This window comes from Thunnus albacares, chromosome 8 (assembly GCF_914725855.1).
Source record: "Thunnus albacares chromosome 8, fThuAlb1.1, whole genome shotgun sequence".
In the NCBI taxonomy this organism is placed as follows: domain Eukaryota; kingdom Metazoa; phylum Chordata; class Actinopteri; order Scombriformes; family Scombridae; genus Thunnus; species Thunnus albacares.
The window spans coordinates 13564004-13580285 of record NC_058113.1 but is presented as its reverse complement, the minus strand read 5'-3'; the positions used below and the strand labels follow the sequence as shown (position 1 = coordinate 13580285).

The 16282-nt window shown below is 38.6% G+C and overlaps 1 protein-coding gene across 1 annotated transcript in view; it reads left to right on the top strand.

The window, feature by feature from the left end:
- cdkal1 (CDK5 regulatory subunit associated protein 1-like 1) overlaps positions 1-11914 on the top strand; it is a 244521-nt gene extending 232607 nt beyond the window's left edge. Inside the window, exon 15 of the mRNA XM_044358558.1 lies at positions 10038-11914. Coding sequence (XP_044214493.1) covers positions 10038-10199 — 162 coding nt within the window. The 3' untranslated portion in view covers positions 10200-11914. The remainder of the gene's footprint in view (positions 1-10037) is intronic.
- The last annotated feature ends 4368 nt before the right edge of the window (positions 11915-16282 follow it).

Here is a 16282-nt window from a genome sequence, read left to right as displayed (position 1 = left end):
GTGGAAGATAAGTGGGTGATTGGAAAGGCAGAGGAACCCACCAAGGTCTGTAATGTCCATTTGTCGAAAGAGGAACAAAATGAGAGATCTGTCATTTCAGAAAGGGAGAAAGAGATGATTGCATGCCAGCCAGCATCCATACTGATGTGTGTGTGTGTGTGTGTGTGTGTGTGGGAATGCAGCAGTATGGCTGGATTGATAGATGGACTTATGGAGGAGTGGCACATGAAAGCTTGACTGTGGATGGATGGATCTGAAAGTGGCCAGATAGATATAGATGCATGGGTGTGAGACATGATGGCTTAGATGCACACAACTGATGGATGGAGCAGATGGATGGATGCATGGATGTGTGAATATATAGACAGGTATAGGAATTGTGGATGGATGGATGAGTAGCGATCCAAAAGGCACTCTGCTCTTTGTCCGTGTACAGCCCAAGATCGTTGTGCTGAGTACTGCGTCTTGTATAGAAAAGGTATCTTTAAAGCCAAACGTATGAAGCAGAGGAGCCAAACCCAAACATGCAATTCCTGATTTGTTTAATTAGATATTGCTTGGAGGTTTAGGTTTAATTGTTTAATTGAAAGATCTAAATTAACTGCTGCATCCCCATGTAAAGAGAGGTACTTATTAATTGTTATTGGTGAGCGTAACTACCAACAAGGGTGACATTACTTCTAATTGGCGGATTTCAGGCACTTGATTGGATTAAATTCCTTGTTTTGGGACTCAATGTAGGAATGTCCTTGATGTGGGGATGTTTTTCCTGTGTTCAGTTAGGTTTCTTTGCCCAAAAATACGCAGGTCGGATGAACTAAAGACAATAAACTGCCCCTAGATGTGAATGTGTTTGTTTTTGTGGACACCCTGTAATGAACTGGCAACCTGCTGTGACTTCCTGATGTACGATGGTCGCTTCCCCCTCCCAAGACAGTATAGAGGATGCACCCTTACCAGCAGTAGCAAATTTTTTTTTCTTTCAGTTTCTGTCCTCTTTTATGTCCCATCTTTCTCTCCCTCCTTGTTTTTCTTTCTTTTTTTTCATCCTTCCCCCATGCCTTTCTCTCGCCCTCATTCCTTTTCGCGGTATTACATGCTTTTTGCCGTTTCATTCCATGAAAGAAGACCAAGGTTTTTATAGAGAGAGGCGAGTAGCTAAAAAATTTGCTTTTATTGACATGGATGACATCTCTTCCTTTGTTCTCTCTCTTCCTCTCTCTCTCTCTCTCACTCTCTCTCTCTCTCTGCTCTCCCCATCTGTCAGGCCTTCATTCACAGAAACAGCACTTTCTGCAGAAGGGGAAGGACAGTAATGAGTCTTTTAGTGGGACACAATAGCAGAGAAAGCACTCAACAGCACGATGAAGGAAAGAAAAAAGAGAAAGTATCTTCACCAGTCCTCATCCTCAGATAAAATTAAATGATAGAAGAGAGGGGTGTGTGAGAGAAGCCAAAAAATGAAGCAAAGAATGAAAGAGAGAGCGAGGTAGACGGAGAGATCAGGAGACAAAAAAGCAGCTTGAGTGCCATCCAATAATCAGCTCTTTTCACAGCATACTTTCTCAAGGAGACCGAGAGAATAGGAGAGAGAGGAGAAAACGTCTCCGCTCCTTCCACAAGACACTAAATTGACAGTCCATATTAAAGACAGAATGGAAAAAGGAGAGGAGCTGGGAAAGAAGGAGAGAGAGAGAGAAAGGGAGGGATGAAAACAGGTAGTGAACAATGTCCCTCCGTGACCACAATTTGACAGAATAACAAAAATGGATGTGAATGGATGAATCTCAACCAGAATATTAAATTTGCTGGCCTCTCTTTTTCCTTTTCGTCGGGGCTGATTTTCCTGGTTTTCCCAGCCTTACTCGTGTCTTTCTTTCTCTTTATTTATTTATTTGTTTATTTACTTCATAGTGGTTCTTTCTTTTTGTTTCTTTTTTCAATTCTTTACATTAACCCTGCTTTTTTATGCGTCTTGTTTGATTGTTTCTTTCTTGTGATTACTTTTTGCTCCTCTCTTCAGTTCAACCCACCTATGTATGGTTCGTGCGTTTGTTTGTGTGTGTGTGTGTGTGTGTGTGTGTTAGTGTGAATTGATAGCAAGAGGGAAATATAAAGACACATTGCATGGATGTGGTCAATTTAGAATCATCTCTATACATATTGTAGTACAGGCTGAGTAGGTGGGATTGCTGTTACTTTGCATCATAATGCTTACAGTACATTAACACACACTAACATAAAGTACAGGTTCACTGGCAAAGCTTACACACACACACACACACGTATATATACATTCATAGACATACACACACATACACTGATGCGCAGCGTTCCCCACCTACACCACCCCCCGGTGTGCCTAGCAGACTTACTAGCCGCAGGCTATATGAGACACTGGCTGTACACACACACACAGTCATCATAACAAAACACACACGCGCGCCCAACACAAACATTGACACACACAAGCATAACACTCATACAGACAAAAATCTGTATATCACCTCAAACAATTGAACCGCTCTGTGCTGACATGCAACTGTTATGGATTGTTGCTTTGATGTTGCGTTATGCACACATGTTGTCATCTGTATTGTCGGGGAAAGAACAAATATCAAAGATTAGTCTTTTCTGGCCATGATACAGTTAATCCTCTCAAAATCTATTTTTAAACTTTTTAATGTCAAAAGGTTTTGCTTGGCCTTTGCATGACTTTGTTTACTCTAGTAGCAAATAATTTGTCTTGCCTTCAAAACAGCAGGTGTAGCTATTTAAGTATTTCATTTAGCATGTCAAATTGTATTACATGGCCTGTGCTTTTGTGTGTACTTGAAGACCCAGTCACAGTAACAAAGGAATAAATGTTAAGCTATGAAAATATCAGTCATGTCTATTTTCAGTATTCAGACCTAACATGTCAAATGGCAGTACACTGCTGCATTCTGTTATATTTGTCAGAAGGTTTTAAATGCCCCTTACTCTGAACTTGCTTTTGAACCACAGATGGAAGATGTAAATAACAAAGCTTTCAGCCAAGAATTGTTAGGGAGAAAATAATGTGTAGTCATTGAGTAATCATTTTTAATTATGTGTTTTTTGGCTTTTTCTTCCATGTTATTGCAAAAATAGAATTTCCCCAGTACAGATCTTGTAAACAAACTCATCTAAGCAAAGTTCTTCAGCTCTTGAGCAGATGAGTCAACCATGGCTTGGCATTTTATTTCTGATTTTACCATCCCCTTAAGATCAAAGCAACATAACTACAGCTGCAGTTGAGGGGAAATAATTCTTGTTATTGGAATAGTATTTTACTAAGAAATAAGATGTTTTTTATGTACATCCCATGCTTTACAAAACAGAATCCCTCTTGAGTATAGTCCTATTAAAAAAGTTTCAACAGGTCAGGGTCTACTTTAGATGACAAGAGCAGTCTTGCCACACTCTTACACATACATCATTTGGTTAAGGGGTTTAGCAGCATACAGAATCCAAGATAAATGGCCTATCTCCTATTCGAGTGAGAACTTGTGTAGAAATTTGCTGGACATATGAGTAGAGGAGTTAGATGACAGCAAAATATGTCATTGGGGTCACTTATTAGCATCTATCTGCACTGATGTGTGGCTTAATGAGGCCCACAGCTCCTATAGAAGGTTCAAGTTCTGGAGGAAGATCTAGCCTCACATGATCCCCACATCCAGTCACCAATGACTGCTGAGACAGTCATACTTTGCACCCAGTGTTGGGAAAGAACTTTTTCTTCTTAAATTCTACTAGCAACCATGTTGTAATCACACTTTTGTGTAACTTGTGTGTAATATTTGTCTTGCTTTGAAAAACAACTAATACACATTTTTCCCATAAAAAAGTATTAATAAAAAGTATTAATTTAATATTTATCCACTTATGGTTGTCCATTTTTAATTCTCTCTCCCTCACATACACACACACACACACGCATGTGCGAACACACACACTCGACAAATGCATAGAAACAAAATACAGACACTCAAATAGCAGTACACTGTAGATCCATTAAGTCAGAACTTTAACAGTCTTTTAACATCGAACTTTAACAAACTCAGAACTTTAACAATCTACCACACACACACACACATACAGTGCAGATCACCTCCTTGTAGCGTTTGTAGGCATTGTGGTCCTTGATGGCCACCAATTTTAAAATTTAGTTCCCACAATAAAGCTGCTGTTTGTCTTGCTGCTGGCTGAAGCATGTTGCCGACAGTGGGAGCAAAACATCGACTGACTACTCTCATCAAAAACTAGCCAGTCACGTTACTCCCCACTGCCAGCTGTCCTCCACTTCTCACTGAGAAATCGCCTTTTAACTTTTGGTTTGTCAATTGTCTCTTCTTGCGAAGGTGCGCTGACACCAGCCACCCTCTTTACACCCGCAATGTAACGCCACATTGTTATTAAAATAGTCTGTCAGATTAGGCTAGAAGTGCTCTCTGGCTTTCTTCCTTCTTCTTCTTCTTCTTCTTGGCCAGTACTGATTTCTATCCCTGTTTGCAACATTTTTCACCTATCTGTGATTGCTAATGGCATCCACAGCAATAGGCTAAAAGGATGTCTTTTGCTCACTTAAACTTAAACTTGTTTCAGTCTTCCTGAGAGAAATGTGATCTGCAGCCTTTAATCCTGGGCTCAGGAAAACACCTTGCTAGTTAATCACCAGAGACACATTACCTTGTTGGTAAAGAACTTTAAATGGCATGTTACTCAATGTATCGGTGTATAATGTCAAATTAAATCTGCAATATACTGGTTATCTCACACACACACACAACAACAGGTATACCTATACGTCTATATAGCTGTGTAGGAGGGATTTACAGATGAGGTGATGAAGACCATTTAAGATGACAGATGAGAAAGAGAACATGACTGAAGTTCCCCACTGGGCCTCTATTCCTCCTTTTGTGTATTTATATACATATATATGTATATAAATATATTTTACCAATCAGTGATCAGAGTTCCAGCAAAGACCTTTATTTGTATCAGAAATGTTAAATATTACTTGTAATCACTCTTTTTAATTCCTCTCTTGTTCCCTGTCCAGTTGTAAATACAACTGCAGCTCATTGTGATTGTCACTGTGGCTTTGTCAAATCACCCGTGACTAAGGAGCCTGTTACAGTATCTGTTTATACACACACAGACACACACACACACACACACACACACACACAAACACACACACCACCTCCATGGTCTCTGTGTGTCTAGAGTGACAGTGGCAGCTGGTGAGGATCATGTGAGAAATGTGACCACTGCGTATTGTGCTTTCTGGCTCTCGTGATGTGCTGTGCGTGTCACAGTGTGTGTCTTTGTGTGAATACATCAGTGTGTTGGCGGAGGCTGCACCAGACACCCGGGCTGATTTTTATTTTATGTGTTTTTAAACGACGCATGTGTGGAATTGGAGCAAGAGTTTTTCTAAGAGACAGAGAGACATTTGAGAAGAGACCTTGACGGAAAAGCATCTAGCTGTGCTAGCCAGTCTTTGACCCCTGGTGTAGTGTTAGATGATTTTCAGGAGGATTTATTTTGCTCTGTTCTACCTCTGTGAGCAGAGAGACCGACATCATCCACCACAGGCCTACACATGTACACACAGACACACTCACTCACAAACGCCAACTCTCTTACTCTTTCTCACAGACACATATGCACAAACTCAGCATGCACATTAGCAGGTCGTGAACTATCACTGAAAGCCACATCTTTTATCTTTTCCTTCTCACTCTTCTTCCTGTCCTTCCTTCACTCATTTCTTCTCAGTTTTCCAGTTCTCTCCCCTCTGCTCCCCCCCATCGTCTCCCCTTCTCTCCCACTGTGCTGACATGCACCTACTGGCACTTGGATTTTCACTTATCCTCCCTACTAGTAATAGATTTCAGACTGTACTATTCAATGTTTCTCCCGGCACCCCGTTGTCAAAAGACACCTGCAGAGAGAGAGATAAATAGACGGATAGAGAAGAAGGCACTATACTCGGTGTGTCAGCATAGATGAAGATAATGGTTTTGATAAACTTTTTTTCTCTTTCATCTGTCCTTTGCTCTTAGCCTGCTTTTCCTTTTGTCTCAGCTTCCATTAAATATTCTTATTGTGTCTTTGCTACCTCAAGTAATCAGGAAAATAGTAGTTTATCTGCTTAAATGCAACTGTGCCCATTCAGTCATTCATGAAGTTCATAAAAAGTTGTGAATTATGAAAAAACTTGTTACTTTTTCTCTCTACCAATTCATTCATCCTTTATTGAATGAGCCAACTTTAAAAGCTGCTATAAAGCGTACAGTGTGACTGCACTGAGTACTTCTCCAGTATATAGGTATTATTGCTGATGAGTGATTTGGTTGGATTGAAACCCCTGACAGAAATACCTGAATTCATCATGATCACATTTTTACAATGAAGAAGTTCAATGGCAGGTGCAGTAACACGTGCACTATGACAGGGACTTGACATGGCTACCACTTAGTCCCCGTGCAGAGAGCACCCTTATTGTTTTTCAAGCATCTTCGGCAAAACAAGAAAAGAGCGTATCAGTTTCGCCATCAGGGAGTCCAACGTGTTGTGTGTGGCGATCCTAACATTAAGCACATGTGGACGTGTCAGCTAGACCTCTGATACCGATTCCCCCTCCACCTATTGTCTCCATCTGCCGTCAGTGACTTACGGATGTGTCACGTAGGCGTTGTCGGTCATAGTATCCATCTTCCATTGTGTGCGCTAACAGAGGAAACAATTCAGCGACAACGGTGAGGCAGAGAGTGGGTGGTAAGGCAGCGTTCACAACCATCAGAGAGAACAGGGGAGCGGGATAGTAAAGTAGAGGACAGACGCTACGCAGCTGCTCATACACATATCCATGTGCACGCAACACGTGTAGGCATCCACTATGACATACTGTATGTACAGGTAGGTGTTTGTTCTCCACAAAGTCTGTCATTCTGTTTTAGTCTTAGTTCATAGGTCAAACATGCAGTAGGCGCGCATAAACATTTTCTACAATTGCAGTTTTACAAGTTAAATTTCTAAGTTTTTCTGATTTTTCTACTTGGAACTTTTTAACTGTAACAGATAGTAAACTAATAGATAACATGCACAGCCAAATATTAGAAGGAGAAAACAGAATGCTTTCCTTAAGTTGGCTTAGCATCCTACCAGGAAAAAAAAAAAATGGGGCAAAAGTGGAAAGACCTCTCACCAGCAATCAATAGAAAGAAGGACTAAAGTAAGGTGAGGCAGAAGCTCGTCATACAAGTTTTGATGGAGAACCTTGAGGGGGAAGTGTGAGAATGAAAGAGTCAATCTAGCTATGGTAAATATGAAAGCCAAATCTCTTCCAGTCATCCCTAGTGAACATGATTAAAGGTTATTCTAGAAAGCTACTGATCAATTGCTCAATATCACCCCGCATAATCTACCTTCATGGTGATAAGGCATTTTACCAACTGTCGAAGGAGACGTACAGGAACTACCACAAGGTCATCCCGATCGATTTCCACTCCACCCACATATGTTGGTTCTCTCTTCCAATTTGTTTAATGCTCAAATTAAAAGGGCCACATCTTGCGCAGGATTATTTATTTATTTCGCAATCAATTGGCCTCTCAAGTGTCCACTCTCAGAAATTAAGATAAAACTAAATAAATGTGTAATCAAACAGAATGATGATCAATGAGAGAGGGTGGAGGCCATGGAGAAACGAGGCTGGTTATCAATATGCAGTGTTACCAACGGAATTATATTAACACCACTGAGGGTGGAAAAAAAAAATCAGATTATTTTTAATGTTGCTCTCTCAACAGCTGCTTTTTGTTTCAGTAAGCAACATCATATTCTGGTATGTGTTGTTTATATTTGCATGTTTGACTATTGGCAATATGCCAAACACACAAATCCCTCAAATTTAGCCCAAAGCAATCTGTGCTTTAAGTGCACACTTCAACTCTGACTTTTCTACGTTCCTATAGGAAGCAGTTTAATATGAGCTTTTACTTGATATATTTAATGCAGATTTTCTTTGTCTGTGCTGACATTATTAGTTAACTCTTATTGTCTCTTGTCTCCCCAAGATTCCTTAATTACATCATGGTGCACCTTCTCAGCGTCAGCTTGATTCAGTAGAAAGCACTCAGTAATAATTGGATCACTACAAAACTGCATTAACTGCTTTACACAGGGATAATAGCATCATAATTGAAATGCACTCATTTATATACTGTATTTATTCATAAGAAAATGGCTGTTTTTATGAATGCTGCCATACATATAATATCGAAAATAAGCACCAAATCCAAAATTTGGTATGTTGTGTTAGTAATTTTTAATAATAAGAATAATGCTCTTTGCTGTCCTAGATGATGGCACTACTGAAGTATCTACAGATCTTAATAAGTAATAATAAGTAGCATCAGTAGATCTAAATGTACATAATGATCAGCAGCAATGATCCATGAATACTCACATAAAATGGCTATTTCATGAAGACCTTAAGGCTAAATACATTATTACATTATTATTTGGCTGATCAGTGTGTCAAAAAACTTGAGGTATTTCAGATCAGAATTTGATCCTCCTCTTCTTCCTCTTCCTGTCCTCCTGACAGTTTATCTTTTGTCTCGTGCTCTGCTCCTCTCCCCTTTTGTTGTTTCCCATCTTTCACTGTCACCTCACTTCAGTGGTGGATGTCTTTTTAATGGTCCAACACATTAAGACCAAACAGAACTCTCTGATTACAGACATTTGATGCGTTGGATCACTGGCCACTCTGCTGTCAAGCCTTGCTGTTTGATTTGTGACCGTGGCCAGTTGATTTAATCTAAAGATGATTCCCTATTTATGAATTATGGACTTGACTTATGCTATGTGCTGCAGTGATCTCCATGTGTACAAGTGTGCATGAGAGAAAGGGCCTTTTTTTCATGAAAAAAAAAAAAAACAGTTAACCCAATATATATTATTCTTACAAAATCACCACCAGAGCTAATGCAGGAAACGGACCAGTGCCTTTATAGAATACTCAGAATCACAGCACTGAAGCAAATAACTAGGAATTGGATAACCACAAAGTCCATCAGTTTAAAGACGGAAAGTAACGATACAGGAAATCTCAGAAATGGAGAGAATACCATTTAGAGTTAGAAATGAAGAAACAGAGTATAGAAGATGTCAGCCTAACAAAAGAATTTACAAAAGGACAGAGGCAGATCTTGGGAAAACAAACAGACATATACACATACTCAGCGCCCACATCTTAAAATGTATATATGCACATATAAATATATGTGTTTTTCTTTTTCTTCTGTTTATATCACTGTGTGTATAAAATACAAAAAGTAATTGCAAGGGCATGAAAATATACTGGACATTTTGTGGGTGTACTGAATTATGAATTAATTGCAATAAAAGTATGAGAAAAAAGAAAAAGGGCCTGTGTGTGTGTGTGTGTGTGTGTTTTTGCATACATTTGAGGGATATTAGCAAAAGAAAAATTTAACATTTTGAATGATTTTTGGCTCCTTGTGAGATGAAGATCTGTCTGAGAGGCTCAACTTAGTGCAGCAGCACCAGGAGGTTCAGCCAGTGAGTGAAAATGTAAAGTTTCTTCTACAGCAGGTGGAAGTACACCACTTGATGAACATGGCGGCCTTTATGACAGGAGGATCCATGCTATGTTAATTAAAATAGATTTTTATCCTACAGATGATTTTCAGTCATGATCTACTAAATTCATATTAATAAATATGAATCTCTTCCTACATATTCTAATGAGCAGGGAGACTTTGCCAAAGCATTCATATCAGTTTTATTGAGCAACTGCAAACTCATTTTCTGTATCTGATGCAGGAATCTTCATTTCTGTGCAGAGGAGAGCTGTCAGCAGTATCATACTGTTATTACAGTATTAGGGTGATAATATATGAAGATGTTGAAAAGCTCTACTTCTCTTAAACAAGTTTAACGTGATTGTCTTTCTGTATGTTTCCCCCCCACAGGAGAAGATGGCCAACGGTGTCCATGGTTCTGCCTCTATGTCGTCCTCTTCGGTTTTGTTGATGGGGTCTTACAGTCTGGACAGGGAAGTATTGAAGAAGCTGGGGATTGGACTCGCACTGGCAGCAGCCATATTGGCTTTCATTGTGGAAAAGCTGTACTAGTGGAGCAGTTGTGGACTAGAAGAGGATTGTGAAGCAGGAAGAAGACAGTGACATCATCGGGGCCTTAACAGTGTGTTTGAAGGAGCTGAATAACATGACAAAGGATCTCCTTCTCTCCTGTAACATAGTCAACAAGCTCTCATTCAATTTTAAATGAGCCAAAAGAAGAAGTCAGTGACATATACACAGTCAAGGATTATTTGAATATTGTTGAGATTTATTCTCTTGTTTTTAGTACAGTTAGATTTTTAATTAAAGAGCATAGCTTCCCACTCCGTCAGTTAACAAGAAATAACCAAATGGGCAATGACAGGTCAGCAGACCTCAGCAAACACTTTTCATACAAGCTTTTTCGGTATAAATCACATCCTAGATATTCTAGATTTTGAGTAGAATCTTTCATCAGCAGATTCTGTTTGATATTTCTATTTCATACAAACATGAACATTTTCTAAGTTCAGGCTGCTAAAGGAATCGCTGCGCTTGGTCTTCTGTTCGCTGATGACTGCAGCCTGACATTTCCATATTCACCGATAAGTTAAGCACAACTCAACAAGCTGATACTCTTGGAAAACACATTCTGGACTTTCTCATCATCCACCAGAGTAAAGTCAGAGGATAATCAAACTGTCAATGTGCAGCTTCTTGAGTTTCGGAGTCATTCTTAGGTGTTAATGAACTATCCAGCTTTTTTCCCCCCAGCGATTATGAGCTGCATAGGCTTTGAAGTCCTGTTTTATAGACTTTGCCATCCTCCATTTGGCAGAGTGAGTTGTTCTTACTTTACGTGTTGTTTTATTTTGTGGAGAGCTGTAGCAATCTGTACAATACTCTTGATTAAAAGTCATTTGTAACTTTGTTTTTCAAAGTATTTATTTTTGAATGAGAGTCATGAACAGTATATTTTCAGAGCCACATAATGGACACATTTGAAGTTGTTTTAGTTGTTAATCTTTCATTTTAGTGGTTGTTAAAAATGGTTTTGATTGTTTCATTTTTTTGGTTTTTGCCTCATACATCAATGTCAGATGTGGAATTAATTAGTAATATTTATCTTACCTGATTAGTTTGACATACATGGCCATGTCAATGTATTTGTATGTGATGACTTGGTCTGGTGCCAACTTAAAAGTCTGTTTCATATTTTCTCACTCACCTGTAGTGGTCTCATGATGATATCCAACCCTGAGATCTCTGCTGCCTCCTCAGTACAGTAAAATGAAGGTGAATGGACTTACATTTGTGGAGCTCACAGTATTGAAAATCCAACAGCAACACAAAAAGCAATACCCCTGCTACTCTGGATAAGTCACAGAACACACCATCATCTGTTTCTACTGGGATTTTGACTTTGGTAAAAAAAAATGTTCCAGTGAAAACTGTCTACAGTGAAATCTATGGCTTATCTAAAGCACCACAAACAAATTTGAAATAACTTGTATTGGTCTTGCAGCAACAATCTCAAAAACTGGGCAAATAAAACCAAAACTGTTGGCATTTGTAATCATCCCTAGAGGTTTTTTTTTTGTTCTCCTATAAATCAGGTGAACTGACCCTGTGATATTATTCTGTTGATTTGGACTACTTGTGGCTTATGAATCATTATTGTACACAGACTAAATATTGTTTCTGTTCTTCTTGATTCCGATTTTCACAACCGTACAAAACATAACAGCGTTCAATAAAGTCAATGTGTCATGATTGACATGACTGAAGTATTGATTGATTTATTGAATTAAGTGCTAAAGTTTATTCAATAGAATAAGTCCTCCAGAACGAGTATGGGAGAGTATCCTGTCTTTTTACATCACTCTGTATTACTCAGTTATTGTCATGTATAGTCTGCCTGTGTTTCCCTCTAATCTCATCCTGTTTTGAGGTACAACAGTCCCAACATGTGCTCTGAAATCACAGACAGCTGATAATGTATGCCCCAATTTATGTTGCATTGTACTGGCACATGTGTCTCTGTCAGTATGTCTGCGTTTCTATCTGTGTGTGTGTATGTGTGTGTGTGTGTGTGTGTACACGCATGCCCTGCATATTTCCCCAGTCACAAGTGTCTCTTTCAGCTTGTTTGTGAGCTTGTTTCTGTGTCAGGTGTGTGTATGTGTGTGTGTCTGTACATGCACTGCACCTTCTGATGTAGTGTCTGTAGGCTCCTCCAATGCTTAATTTAGCAGAAAACCAGCATGTGTGCATCTCTGTGTGTATGTGTGTATGTGTGTGTGAGGTTCAGAAGTGACAGGAATCATCACTCTCTCTTGTTCAGAAAGCCCTGCTATTAGATATACCACTGTCTGTGGCCTACACACACAAGCTTTGTATTATCTAAGTAAATGATGCATGTCGCACATTCTTTCAACACAGATACATGCATGTACCCTTGCCTTTTCTTACCTAGCTGATGCATGTCTCTGACACACACACACACACACACACACAACATACTGCAACTTTTGTAGTATATGGGCAAATGATGCACGTCAAGCAAACTCGCACACAAACACAAGCACCAAAGCTTTATATTACCCGATCAAATGATGCGTGTCTTACACATAGACACACACACTAGCTTTGTATTATGTGATCAAATGATGCGTGTAGCTATGAAGCTTGTTACATCCATCCAGCAGTGCCCTATATTATTCTCCAGCCATCCATACTGTGTGACAGTTCTTTTGATACTTTGTAAGCACATTTCCTCCCTGTGTATGTCAGTTGCACTGCATTGTTCTCCAATGAAATATGGATGCAACGACACCCTTTATGTTTGGGAGATCATCACTTACTATGAAATATTGAGGCGGGAACCATAGAAAGGAGATCATTATTCACTTCGTAGCATTCACTTCAGTTGTTTCTAATAAAAGCAAGAGTTTCTGAATTCTTGTCTTAGTTGCAGCTGTTGTCAATTTGTCATCTATGCAGTGACGTCCTTTTGATGTGAAACGGAGCGACTTTGGACACAAGACAAATGCAAGGGAGGCTGAACATTAATGCGCTTGGTTGTGTCATGTCTCATCTATTGTGTCATTGCATTACATTGATTTAAATGTTTTAAATTTCGAGTGGTTTGGCTTGCATAAGAAGACAGGCAAAGTTGTCGGTAGTCAAAGGAAGGCATTTCTTTTGAGACTGTAGTTTTTAAGAGGCTGAGATGCCACATCATAGTGACTCCAACACAGTAAAGTACTGTATGTTGAGATAGATCTGGATTTTGTTTTGAAAATTATATGTTCTCCTCTGATCCAGACTGATGTCGGTGGTAGAACAAACTAAGATCTTGCTGAACTTTAGCAACTAAAGGTAGTTCAAAGCTTAAGAAAAAGTGACACTAGAGCTGTTTTAGAGCTATACAACATTAGCCTTATAGCAGTCTGATTATAACAAAAGTATAAACTATATGAGACAGAAAAGATAAATAAAGATATCTTTAGTTCTAACGTGGGAGAAAGTCATACACTCTATCTATGCCTGTTACTATATATTTGTGACATAGATACTCTGATGTATTTACTTAGGAAAAAATCTGAATAATGTCTGTCACCCCTCAATACTATGTGTACATACAACAGTTTAGGCATATTGCATAAGCAGAGGGACAAACCTATAGAACAATGATGTTTTTCTGTTTATGATATTTGAGCCTGCAGCTTTCTGTTACTGACTGCCATGGGTTGTTATTATTTCCTGGGCATAAACAAACCAATAGGAAAACAATAACAAGGCCCAAGGTGAAATCTGTCACAATGAATATTTTTTATAACCTAATAATACTACATAATATAATATTCATTAATCAACCTGTTAATGTGGTGTATGTATTCAGGGAGCTTATTTTAATATGTTTTATAGAAATATTCACATAGGAACAAAGAATTTTCTTACAAAAAGTCAATGTAAGCTGCCACAAATATGTGTAATGCTACCTATTGATATAATGTAAGAATTGTATAAATTTGACAGATATTCTGTGTGGCACAAATGTCAAATGAGTTTTGTTTGATGAGAGCAGTTTTCATCAACGTGATCCAATCACTTCAAAGCTCATCAGAATCCACTTTCATGTAACAGACCCATATAAACCACATCATGTAAATATTTTGATCATTTTACACCATGTTTTGGTGTATTAAAAAGAGGGCAACAAGGGTTCATAGTCCTCTAAAATGCTCTGTTTTTTTGAGCCAATGAAATAAATGATTGGACCGGTGAGATAAGTGTTGGACTTGAGCCACCAGGACTCAGTGCTTTCACCACCAGTGCTGTAAACTAAAACATCCTAAAGTATGTAAAACTAGCTGGTCTTTTCTTCTGATCTTTGTTCATACTGAGCTGATCAAAAGTTCAAGAAAACACAGGAGATGAATTCTGTTCAAAATAGGCACTTTTCTCACATATATATTAAATACATATTCACTGGTAGAGCATTGAATTTACCAGTTGATGCCAACAACTGTCATGAGTTTAGCTAATACAAAAGATCCTGACATTAACTGTAGCTACTGCCTGACAGAACCTCTCATTAGCCACCATCTCAGGCTGTGACCTTTTCATTTCTGCCTAACGAACTAAATTCCATCTTTTGCATCTTAGATTATTTTGCTCTCCTATACTGTAGCTCCTGTTTGTGTGTTTGTCTGGATTTCTTTATAATTGGGGAAAACATCACATATATAATTCTTTTGCATGCCAATGTTGTATGTGGTCAATGTCATCTCGATTATCAGAATTTATACCTGAGAGAATTTGACTTAAAAAAAAACATTTTTCAATCCAATTGAAAAATAGAAAGTAGCGCACAGTCCCCGATTTTTCATCTACACTATATATTTGTGATCTTTGTCAGTTTCAGGGAACTGATATATTTTTGACATTTGGAAACCAAAACAAAAAAGAAAAGAAGGGAAATGTAGACAGCAGGGTTTTTTTTTTCCAGGCTTCAGCTGATACCTCTCTTGTTAAGGTTTGTTATCTTGGTGTAACACTTTTTTTTTTCAGGCAAGGAATCAGTAAAGTATGGAGAGAAAAACCTGACATAATTACAATGTTGATGTTTGTCAGGTTAAGCCCAATTTAGCTCAGTCAATTTACCATGCTGTCATTCAGCATGCTTCAGAACGATTCCATTAAAAATATCTTCTTTTTTTTCACCTGCTGTGTGTTTCTGCTCAAAATCTCACCGACATCTACAAGTCAGTCAAAGTCTTTTGTGATTACAGACACACTAATGTTGAAGGTGCAATTAAAATATTTACGGGATCAAAGCATTCATATCACATTTATTTTAGCACTGAAGTTAACTGACACAAGGTGTACAGTAGGTAACAGCCACTGACATGAAATATGAAATATGAAATACTGCGCTGTATGTGTGTGTGTGTGTGTGTGTGTGTGTGTGGCTGGAGCGAAGGAGGTCTGTTTAGCCTCAGGGCAGACACACACAGTAACAACAGTGACTGACATTACCTTTACAACTGAGGTTTGGCTGAAACAATGTCTGTTAATAATGAGTGTGTGTGGATGTGTGTGGTTTAGTGTCACTGTCCTAATTAGCTGCCGCCCCTCTGACCCTGCTTTAGTTCGAAGATACAGAGAAACGAGAACATACTGCATACAAGGAATATTGCACATATTCACTTTTTATATTGTGTGTATACAGCACACATACAGTATACTGTAGGTGCTATGTCTTAAAACAATATGTACTTTGAGGCACTTTTTGGTTGCTGTAATTGTTCCTCCTGTCAATACTGGCAGACTTTCTGGTGCAATTCCAATGTAAGAGACGGGGGACAAAGCAGTTTAAAGTTCAGCTGTTTCAATGTTCCTACTTGTGAATGTTGTTTTAAGACGGATTTGGAAAAATGTGAACGCAATTGTGAATCAAACTCTTCTCTCCTTTGTCATATTGCATTTTCCATTTTCCCACCCATTTTCAGCTCCATTCTTATTTAAACTAATCTGTTGGCGTACTGACACATCTTACAATCTTTTTGTTACCTGGTGTCAAAGTCACTTGTGTAAAGAACACCTGTCTTACTCAATATTGTACACATTGTATGTAAAGTTTATTAAAT